General features: G+C 41.1%; 1 protein-coding gene across 3 annotated transcripts; it reads right to left on the reverse strand.

Moving 5' to 3' along the window:
* Positions 1-219: 219 nt before the first annotated feature.
* Positions 220-11,202, reverse strand: NEK3 (NIMA related kinase 3). Of its 3 annotated transcripts, none has more exons than XM_053457758.1 (14): positions 11,154-11,202; positions 9,988-10,109; positions 7,243-7,336; positions 6,144-6,241; positions 5,689-5,772; positions 5,336-5,403; positions 5,078-5,164; positions 4,579-4,633; positions 4,027-4,227; positions 3,086-3,182; positions 2,608-2,733; positions 1,906-2,034; positions 1,401-1,530; positions 220-779 (listed from the first exon to the last, which is right to left on the reverse strand). In XM_053457758.1, exons 2-14 carry the CDS (start codon positions 10,102-10,104, stop codon positions 698-700), a joined length of 1,368 nt encoding a protein of 455 aa, XP_053313733.1. In that variant the 5' UTR covers positions 10,105-10,109; positions 11,154-11,202; the 3' UTR covers positions 220-697. The 3 variants fall into 3 exon arrangements, with proteins under 3 accessions (XP_053313733.1, XP_053313734.1, XP_053313732.1); XM_053457759.1 differs by lacking the exon at positions 11,154-11,202 and adding an exon at positions 10,885-11,106 and having other exon boundaries at positions 1,401-1,527; XM_053457757.1 differs by lacking the exon at positions 11,154-11,202 and adding an exon at positions 10,885-11,106.
* Positions 11,203-11,948: the final 746 nt, after the last annotated feature.

The following is an 11,948-nucleotide window of genomic DNA, read 5'->3' on the forward strand; positions in this document are numbered from 1 at the left end:
TGTAGTGCCACTGATTAAACTCCATGGTAATCAATATAGAATTAGATATAACCCAACATGACTGATAAAGATTATATGGCCATATGATGGGTGTTCGTATGATGGGTGTTCGCTCATTAGACGCCATCTTTTCCATCCTTTAGACCAGTAAGACTATGTCCATTTTCCTTATAGACGTAAGAAACATAAATCCTTTCTGGAATAAGGTCTGTGACTGTATCAGGAAACTCATTTGGATTTATTAAGTTATTGTGTATTACAATGAATTAAAAAAACCACCGTACCCCAAACATCAGATCAAAATGCAGGTCCTGGGTCCGTTCTAAAGTTGACTGCTGGGTTAACTAAAGGGTTAAGTGCTGTCCATCACAGAATTGAGTTATTTTCAAGACTATGTTTTCCGGATCACAGTAGGGCCGTGATCCCCAAGGAGCAGAGTCAAATAGAATCAATAATTAGAAGTTCCAGCAGACATGGAAATAACTGGTAGATTTTAATTAACGGGTGTTAAAGAGTTAAATAACGATGAATTCGCAATTTGTGTAAACATAATATTGTAAACCTAATAACACATGAAATAGCACCAGGGATTTTATATCACAATAACAGTCATTTGGTTTGTGGCCCCCTCTGAAATGGAATATTTGCATGCCCCCCCCCCCCCGAGATGGCACGGAGGGGGTCAGTCTGTTCATCGTCACGTTGTGACTTTTGATTGGAGCGACATCTTTTTCAGCTCAGACATCCAATCTGGATCAACGTCTTCTTCCTCAAAGTCTCTGTAAACAGTACAGGAAAGTGTGAGTCGCTTGGCAAGGCCTTCGTTATAAACACGCAGAGCTACTAATATGTCAGCCAACGTATCATAACATCTCTACCGATAGCTATCCACATCTCTTGGCGTACTTTGGCTGTCCCAGGTGCTCCCCACCTCCATGCGCGGTGTCACCTCTGTGGCCCGCCGATATACCTCATTCTATAGAGGCTGTGCTGGCCAGGCATTGCCTCCATGGACTAAGTGGGGCAGTTACAGTGCTCCCCACCTCCATGCGCGGTGTCACCTCTGTGGCCCGCCGATATACCTCATTCTATAGAGGCTGTGCTGGCCAGGCATTGCCTCCATGGACTAAGTGGGGCAGTTACAGGGAGCCAACTGGCACCCTTAGTAGGGGGTACACCAGGGGCACTGACAAGGCAACTGGCTTTTGCTGCCACTCTCCCCTGGACCTGCTGCGCCTAATCTGCTATCTTCATCATACATAACGTTTGGAAATGTTTGGAAAGCACATACTGGGACATGGAATCTGTAACACAGCAGGCCAGCAGTAATTGCAGAACAGATGAGGGAACATCTGGCGCTCTCATCCATGAAAACCCAAGCGCTGGTTCTCTATACTCACGTGTCATCGTCGTCAGATCTCGCTTCAACTCTCTCTGGATCTACAGGAATCTCTTCCTCTCTACTATCTGTGGCATCGGGGGCTTGGTCATCATTGGAAAGTGGTCCTTTAAGATACTCTTCTGATGCTTCTAAAGCAGAAAATATTTGTATGTTTTTAGTGTGTTTTACACGCCAGTCCTGTCACTAGTGGCTTGAGAGGTTGGTCATGTACAAACACAGTGAAGATAAGCTATGATTAAGTGTCCATGGACATGAAACATGATTGCTGTTTTCTGTTTACCCCTCCTTTTGTGATGTCCAGCTAGGACGAGAAGGCTAAGCCATCTACTCCAGCATGAGTATGACAGTGACTCCTATTATTACTAAGGGTTGCCCTTGATAATGCATACGAATATCTGGGAGTTGGGATGTTCAACTCTCCTGCAAACTCCCTCTTTAGCGAATAGACCCCAAAATTTTAAATAAATTGTTGGCAATAAAGAGACTGCTAACAGTATACTCACTACATATGGTGTACGTTTCAAATGCCAGGCTGAGATCAGCGTTCTTCAGGATATTAAACAGTGTCTCGGGGGGTTCCTTATTCCACCTCTTTCTCTGCTCATTCTTACTATATGTTATAACATGGCCACCTGCACACAGGAGAAGACAGGTACACAATGCATGTTTGCTGTTACAATATATTGTGCGACTGCCATTCATCCCAGGATATTACCTGGCTGGCCCTCTCATCACAAGGTCTCACCATAAAAAAATGTTCTTCTAACATAGATGTCTGCAAGGAGCAATTAATTATCCCCACCTCATATTGCTCAATTTTCCATGCTTCTATAGCCACTAATGGCTTGGCCAGCCTGCTTCATTGTGTTCAAGGCCTGGAAACAAGGTTCCTTATAACATTTGCCTTGGATGTATGACTTCATCTGGGTTCTGGTACTTTGTCCCAGTTAGAAGGAGGCTAGGTGTCTGCTCAACCACAACATCTAGCCTGACCCAGCTCATGACAGGAGGAGTGCGAACGGATTCCTCCACCTTTGGGACTTCCCACATCTGCTCCCATCTATAAACCAAGCTAGTGATTAAAACCTTGTAAAGTTACAGATGAGCTGTAGTTCCCTTGCTTTTTGTTGAATGCCAAGCCTGACAACCAAAGGGTCTAGTCGTTTACATACTTTGGTTATGGCTTCCGATTCCCCATCACTCACCTGTACTTCTTCCAGCTGCTACACTGGATGTGAGAACAGAGGCTTTTTCCAGCATAGACAGCACACCGTTTGGAGGCTCCTTTTCCCACTGCTGCCTTTTTAGTTGTGGGGGCTTGGGGTCTGTGGCTATATTTCAAACAAAACATTTTACTGCAGAAGTTGCATGGCCCAGAATCCCATCTCAAACCAATTAAATAGTTCAACTTACTCAAAGTTTACAGCCTGTAGATTTTTTTGCACTTTTGTAAGCCAACAGGCAAATACCTGGAGTGTGCAAAGGTGGCCAAAAATGACCTAACATTCACCGAGTCGTTGCTTTGTTAGTGTAGAATCAACTTGCCAAGGGGGCATCATTATTATACAGGCTTAGCCCATATGCCACTACATGTCAGGTAGCAGGGGTTCCACTTGCTACCTTTAAAAGGTATTTGTGGCTTACCTGTTGGGAAATAATACATCAAATAAAATTCTGTATTACCATTTTCAAGCTCAGAACGATTTTCCTGCTGCAGCGGCTTTTCGCTCATTTGATGGTCTCCAGGTAGATCGTCGCGATGTCTGTGATCATCGGCATGCTTTAAAGAATAGACAACAATTGAAAATTCTGTACTTCAATTAATACTTTCCATGGCTTTTCCTACAGGTGAGATACCGTACTCACACCCTACGTATCTTTGGGGTTGTAATCACTACTTGTAGGCACCTTATTTGTTGGCAAGTTAAACATTTGTAAACACTGCATTAAACTATCATAATAAGGCAGATAAAGGCATACGATAATACAATAGTATGGCCACAGATGACCACGATATCCTAACACTATCCACTGTTCAGATGGTCCTACTGGGGGATGAAGAACCAGGCATTCTATTACCACAAAGCATTAGCTCAGTTATCCTGATCCACAAATATTCTATTACATATTTTTTTTTTACAAATTGTGTATTTTGGAAAACAGTAACATAATATTAAAGTATACTTATTGGAGTATTATTTATCTTATCTGCCCCAGCAGAAGTGGCGAGCAGTTGCAGAGGTTGTCTACGTGCATAGTGCAGACGTTCAGCGTCGGCCCCCGCTAGACACCAAGGAGTCTCGGGATGCATTGGTAGGTCTGGGGGGGGGCCGAGTGGCATATCTGGGGCATAAAGCATATCAGGGGAGCAGAGTGGCATATCTGGGGGTCAGACTTGCATATCTGGGGGTCAGAATGGCATATCAGGGGGGCAGAGGGGCACATCTATGACTAACTACATAATAGATACCAAAAAAAATACATGTATTCCTATTTATTAGATAAAATACTGTTTTATCATTCCACTCGTGTATTTTTTCTTTAAAAAATGTATCTTTAAAATAGCACCAAACTTCAAGGGTGCGGCCTAGAATCGAGCCAATACGGTATATACCATATTTTACCTCTGTCGATTCACTTGCTCTGACCAGCTTTAGCAGGGATCTGCTGGTGAGAATGGTCTTAGCTGAAGGGCGATGCCGAGGGTCTCTCCGAAACATCTGCCGGATAAGGTTTCGCAGTTCGTAGGAATACTGAGAGGGTAGCGGGTTATAGGATCCTTGGCAGATTTTAAGAATTAGATTTTTCCAACTGGATGCCTGAAACTTAGAAAAAGTAGAAAAATAAAGGTAGTAATAAATGAAAAGGCAGGCGTAACCCTATGTTTGTCTCACACGAGTCGTTATCATATTGTCACGCTGCTTTAACCGGTTCATTGAGTTATTTGTGGATCTTGCTCATAGTTGGGATTGATACAGATGTCTTTTCTTGTGCTTGGGATTTAGTGTATTGTAGAGAATACCTTTGGTTTTTCAGTAATGTGCTGAGCGAGGGGCACAAGTACTGAGCATCATTTCAGATTTATCATTTATAGACGTTGCATCCATTTACCGCGTAACCTTTCTGATCAAAAAAACATTGTAAGCGACTTCAGTGCTGTGAGGAGCTTCACTTACTGGGTGCTTCAGGGTGCAAATCTCATACAGCACACATCCCAGCGACCAAATATCACTAAAACAGAGGAAAAAAGCGTTTTATACTCACACTTAAAAAACACCAGATTGGACCTTATTCCTAGGTCTGTTATTTTATGCATAAAATCCAGCTTTCCTTATTTTCTTTTCCTGATCAGCTGTTTTCCACATCAAATGTGCAACAATGGGGATTATTCACTAAAGGTTTGGAGGAGAGTTGTGGTTTGAACTCTCTTACTTCGCTATTCATTATCAATGGCCAACACCAACAGGTTTCTACAGTGTGAACGGCTGAGGTGACCCTGTATAATGCATAATTCAATGCATAAAGAGAATGTTCATGAGCGACTCACCTTAAATTGAAATTTAAGCAGAATAAAAATAAGGGGAAATGCAGAAATGTATTTAAATCGTATAACAAACTGATGTAATATTAATGCATTTGCTCGCAGCCTCTGGATTGGAGTCTATGCCGACTTACCTTTTGTTATTATATGGCATATTTTCCCAGATTTCTGGAGGTACGTAGTAGGGGGTCCCGACATATGTGCACGCGTATGCCGTCGGACTGTAAAAGCAGACACAAGGCAAGTTAGAAACCTAAGCTGTTCTGAATGCCCATCTACGTTCTGCGCTGTAGAGCATGGAACTCGTCCATAAAGGATAAGTTCTAGCAGTTCGGCTTGGATGACATCCCAACAACGTCTACATTATCCTCATTGTATAATACTGTGAATACCTGGTAAGAAGTCGAGCAGATCCAAAGTCCCCCAATTTTATTGTTCCTTTTTGTGTAAGAAAAATATTCTGTGTAAACACAAAAAACACAAAATCATAGATGATGACAGAGCGTTGCTAGAAATTAACAATACTAATACGCGAGTCTACTCCTGGTAATTTGCTTTTAATACTCCATTCTAGAGATGAATCCAAAAATTATTTGCCAAATAATATTTTGCAGCTGTCGATCCAAAGCATTGGATTGTCCCATGAGTGGCACTTATGGTAAGTGGGAGTCTCAATGGGTACGTGCCCACCGTGGATCTGATGGTCTGATTCTATATGATATATACGTGGTTGGGTATATCTTACCTTTGACTTGATATCTCTGTGCAATACTCTCTTCTCGTGAATATGTTGCACAGCGAGGCACATTTGCACAAACCAATGGAGAACCTGAAAATAAAAAAATAAATCCAATATTTAAAACCTGACAGCAAATGAGAGATGGAGTCGGGTGTTTCTTTACATCCTTTTGGTTGGCTGATTCTTAATCCACATCAAAGGCTGTTTATAATTTCTCCTTGGGGCATAAAATATTATTGCCTGGTAAACGGATCACGATTTTAGAATCAGTTTTAATATACCGACACATTCTTGAGCATTATTACATTATAGGAACAGTTCCCACCAATATGAAAGATGTCATGCTGTATCTGGTAGAGTCAACTTGCCTTCTGCAGTCAATGTTTAATTAACAAAACAAAATGTAAACTGTACACGTAAAATATATACTGGGTCAAATAATGGTGATGACAAACACTCACTGTTTTCTCAGGAAGAAGTTTTCCTCTCTGCCGCTTTATAGCCTCCAACAAGTCCCCACCATCACAGTATTCCATCACTATGTACAAGTGTCCTTCCGCTGTCAGCAGATACAATAATGTGATTTATTCACTTTGCAGGAATAAATACAGTTGTGTTTTTGGGCATTAAAACAAGAAATGCATCCCTATAATATCTTACACAATGCTTTAATCCAAGAACATTAAAATGAGCCTTCAAAAATCAATCGTGCGCTGAAGATCTTGTTGGTGTACAATAAACCTCCTTTATCTGCAGACCAGGAGGCTGCCATTGTTACTGTTGCTCGAACACCACACTGAGCTGGTTCTTTATGGCAATGCTAATGAAGTCCATAGTCAGAGTGTCCAGCTGGGCGATTGAGACTGGCCAGGATGGGGTGGACCTGGCACTTTACCAGCGGCCATCTGATGATGTAGGCACGGTCGAAGTCTCCATATGCGCAGCCACACGCTACATTTTTATGCTTAAGTAGCCTGTGGCCAGGCATATCCAGCTGCTGGCCACACACAATCGCATTTGCCCAATGTGCCAGATAGCCAGTCTAGGCCTGATCGAGACTATGTCGCTGCATCATTTACCATGAGGCCGTATGATAATTAGTCAGGATGTTTGTCTAGTAGATTGGCCTAACATAACAGCTTTCTAAAAACATTATATTTTCCAAAAACTAGGAATATTTAAAAAGAAAACTGCACAATATTTATGAAAACTTATTTTCAATCTGATGTTAGTATTTAAAAATTGGTGGGAGTTCCCTTTACGTAGACGTTAGTTTGTATACCTTAAGGCAAGCCGGTAGATATAATTTCTGTTAAGTAGAGACAGAGACGAAAACGTCTCATAAAAATATTCCCTATTCCTTCCAAAAAAAAGTATCAGTTTTGGAGGATTGGGTTTTGCCACCAGTACCCAAATGGGGAAAACCAGTATGGGAAAGAAGAATAATGCCAGAATTTAAAACCTTAGCAAGTCACATGAAAAGAGAGCAGCACCTTTAAAGTGTATTATTTTTAAACCAATGACAATTTATCTTGAAGGCGATAAGATCTGTATACGTACCTTCAAATGATTCCACAAATTTAACAATATTTGGGTGTTTCATTTTAGCCAACAGAATGACTTCTTGCCTAGACTCTTGAACGCCAGTGGAAGTCTGGAAACAGAGTTACTTATAAATCAATTGGAAAAACAGGAATTCCAAACACATGATCAGCTGACACAACATATGATATGGGTCAGTAGGGGCAGACTGGCCTGGGGGGGCAAGGGGAAACTGCCCTCTGGGCTAGTCACAAATTCTGTAAACAGGGCAGGTCTCAAATGAAATGGCTCGCACATGGAGGCAGGAGCGTTGTGGGAAGCTGTTAAGAAGGGCATGTTAAGGATGTCAGTTGGAATTGATGTGTGATGGGAGTGAGTTCTGAGATGTGATAGGTGTGATAGGATTGAGTTATGGGATGGGAGTGATGTATGATCAGCATGATGGGAGTGATGTGTGATAGGCGTGATGGGGGTCATGTGTAGTGGGAGTGATATGTAACAGATGTGAGGGAGTTAGATGTTGTGTATGAATGGGATTTGTGATATGAGTTAAGTTGTTATTAGAGTGTGTGTGTGTATTAGTTACTCGAGGGGGGGGCAAGTGAGATTAAGTGAGCATAGAAACGTAGCATGAGGCCGGGCATATCCTGTTGGCTTTGCCCATATCATCAGATGCCCACTGGCCTTAAAGTGCCAGCACCGCTTTGTGATCACTAGTCCATCCCTGATTGGAAAGCTTCGTTGATTTGACACATGTGCGTACCTGAGAACTTTCTAAACCTGAGATTTTGGAAACATTTATCCTTTAAGTGTCCATTGTGAAGATTCTATGTAGGGACTCGGCAAATGTGTTACTAATACCAGTCCTCATAGAAATCTTGACTTGTCATTATTTAAAGATCCACTTAATTAAGCCACTTGCATTCAAGCAGGGATATCAACCAAAACAGTCTGAGTTATGGTCCTGGCAGTATAGAATAAAAAGGAGTCAGTGTCAAATGGAGTGACCGTGAGAATCTGCCCCTTCACCCTGAGACCGGGGCAAAAAAACCCGAGACTCAAACCCTGAGAGTTCCCAGCTATGCATATAATTCCCAATTCAATAGACTTCAGTGTATAAAGTGATGAAGCTAAGGAAGGGATGGAAAAAGGAACAAATTGTAGGAAAGAGACGTTAGGCTATATGGAGTCTCTATGTAAATAGCAAAACAACTCCTTCCTGACCTTTCAGGTGCATTTTCTCCTCTCATATCTGAAACACTGCACAGCCACAAATTAAAAGGAAAACAATACTCAGCAAGACATATTGTGTTGCTCGCATTTTTTATTTAAATAAAGCTGTGGGCAGCAGACTGCTCTGGCAGTGAAAGGGTTAAACAAGCTGTGGGATGGATGGAACCTCTCCTGCCAGCTATCATTGTGATATCACAATGGATGCTACATTTATCACACTGTTTCTCCACACACTGAGTGCCATTTTGAAGGACCATCCCAAGACAGCTGACGTCCTGGCAAAGCGAACTGCAGAGTGTCGGCTACCCGGCAAAGAGATTTGCAGAGTGTCAGGATACCAGGAAAGTGATCTGTAAACTCCATGGAGTTTACAGAGTGGATCTTTATTTTTCCATGGAGAGTGGATCTTTATTTTTTTTTAAATCAATGAACCCAATCCCTAACTTCTGTTTGCTGTTTTCTGGGTTTTTTAATTTTATGTTTTAATGTAGTCAGAGTTAACCTCTTAATGCCCAGAGGGAAGGGTAGTTCTTCAAGCCATGGTTCCCCAGAGGTTTCCTCCTGAAAAAATAGGGGGTTTTCCTCTCCTGCGTGCTGAAGACTGACTCTTCGTGAGTCCAGAGGTGGCTTTTTCTCTTTCCCCCTGCCCCATTCATACAATGTTTTTTATTTAATAAAGCTTTGATCGTCCCCATAATCATTGTTGACTAATTTCTTTCAAAATCCTAAAATCGATTCAGTTCAATATATTATTTCCTACTGAGAGAGTGGTAGATAAATGGAACAGCCAACCAGCAGAAGTGGTAGGGGCTAATGCAGTGAGGGAATTTAAGTATGCATAGAACAGGCATATGACTATTGTTAATCAAGATGAGACCAATCACCAATTAAGGTTTAAAATCTTTACATCCGAAAAGAAATGGCAGACTAGATGGGCCAAATCAATGTTGTCCACCTTTGTTCTTGTGGAGGGACAAATTTTGTTGTAGGGGATGGATGTGGTCCTGTAGAACATTAAAAATAGGTGTGTGGGGTATGTCTGCAATCAGGGAATGTTGCAGAACATAAATTGGGTCATGTTTCATCAGGTGCACCTACTGGGTATTAGAAATTCTAACCATTTTTTTTTATTTTAGTATAGTTTTTTTTTTACATACTAGGACTAACAATTATTTATTTATTTGTTTGTTTTTTGCATGTTTCCATGGTTTAAGATAAAAGCCCTTAAAAGGATGTATAATTAGTGTGGGTACAAACACTTAAAAGGGGAAATCTTAATTAAGCTCACATATGGTAAAAAAAAAAAAGGGCATAAAAGGTATGGTACTGGGTACTAAAAGGGTTAAACATGTATTCTCTCCTATTTATAATATCACTACAGGATCATGAACGCTTTCTATAAGTGAAATGTAAGAATAATATAATATGCGTATACTTTGGTTTTTATCTCATTGTACAGCGCTGCGGAGTATGATGGCGCTATATATAACAATAAATAATATTTCCAAACTACTTTTTATATTGGCTTACCTTTGGCAGTCTTATTTCTTTCATCACATATTTCTGATTGGTATTTTCATGACAAACTAAAAGCGCCCTGCCGAATGATCCCTCTCCAATGACTTTCACAATACAGAAGCGTTCCATTGGAGCTGGACAGAAAACAGACACACGGAGTGACTTCATTCTCGTTTCATGACAAAAGTAACAGATCCCAGTCCAGAATGTGCATTGTGCCCAGTCCATGCGCAGTACAGGACAATCAGGGCTTCACAATACTACCACTAACATAGAATCAGAACGTACAGCCTGCATGTAGGATTTATTTCAATAGAACCAGCAGATCAGCACTCGATGCATCAATCACAGGATATTTTATTACAAAAGTTTCATATAACAGTTTTCTTAAATAGATAAGAGTTTTCACTCATTATGCAGCACATTACACACTTATGCACACGCTTACACGATCATGTCATATCGCTGTCATTTACATACATGTAATTCTGTGCATTATAGGTTTTATATATTTTATGGAAGGAGTTAGTGTGTCTTTAGCAATAATGCAGATCTGTCATATTATGTTGACGTCATCCTTCAGCACATTAATATCTGACGTAAATGCAGCATTTGATTCATTTGGCACAATGTATAGATGTGAGCTGAACCTTACAAGACTGGGCATGCCTTGCCAGGTCAATGGATGTTTACATACATGACCAAATCAAGCCATACATGAAATCGAATGCATATAAGTACATATGGTAAAATCTTGTCAATTCCTCTTATCTGTAGTCTCCAGTGTTTCAGAATTTTTTTTTTTTGTTTAGACCCAGAAGCATCTGATGTTCAAAATGCTACAGATCGCTATAAAGGGTTAAAAAGCGCCTGGCCCTTAAAAGTAATCTCGTTTTAAAGCCCCCTTACCTGGTCAGGTCGCAGTAGCCCCTGGCCACCCAGCTTCCCTTATTGTTAGTTAGATGAAGTGTAGCCAGTGCAGCGGAGGTAATACAGAGTGTGTGCTGTGTGCTGCTTATACACAATCACTGCTGTCACTTCCGCATTCGGAACTCTCTTCCCCTGGGTCCTAGAAAGCTGCGCATTCGAGCTGCAACTATAGCTCCTTCCTTATTCAGGTTTAGGACTTATTGAAAAGCAGTTCTCATGTTCCTTTTACTCTAGGGTGTTTTGCATACCTTGGTGAGTTGAGAGGCCGGGGTACGGGATTTAGTGTAGCTCAAACTGATAACGGCACTGTGTTTATATACAATTCTGGGCATGCGCAGCGTGCATTCTCCGTTGTCACAGACACCGGGGAACGAAATCGGGACGGCGGATTTAGAATCCAACTGAGCTATTAATCGGTTTTACTGAGAATCAATCTACTAGGAAGGTAGCTACATCCGACAGTATGCACTTGCTATTTGGCATTGATCGGCCAGAATTAACTCTTTGATTATCCCCTTCTACTCATTTGTCACTAAAGCATCTTGTGAATCGTGTGAGGCTACCCATCAGCACAAAATCATGACAGCCCAGGGCTGTGGATTTATAAATCTCTTCCTATTCAGTCACTACCAAGACTGATGAGTTTTGGGTTATTCATTTCAATGTATCATGAAAATTAACGTTAATAACCTTAATAACAAGTAAAAGTTACAAAGACTCACAAAATTACACAAAAGCAAATAAGCATTTATTTACATTGATAAAATGAACATATTTTAGCATGTGCAGTTCTCACGACATGTCGCTCTTAGAAGTATGGATATGTAAATATGCAAACCTGAATTTTTTTAAAGAATCAAAGGAAATATATAGTGTTTACCTGTAAATCCCCCATTAAGTGCCACCGCCTCCTAACATTACTGTACACTGGCTTTTGTCTAGAAATGGCAACCCTCTTAACATTTAATATTCCATCACCAAACCCTGAATCTCCCCCCCCCCCCAAGTATGAGGGAAGAGCACTGGGCAGCTGCTCTCTGCGC

Source organism: Spea bombifrons, chromosome 2 (assembly GCF_027358695.1).
Source record: "Spea bombifrons isolate aSpeBom1 chromosome 2, aSpeBom1.2.pri, whole genome shotgun sequence".
Lineage (NCBI taxonomy): Eukaryota > Metazoa > Chordata > Amphibia > Anura > Pelobatidae > Spea > Spea bombifrons.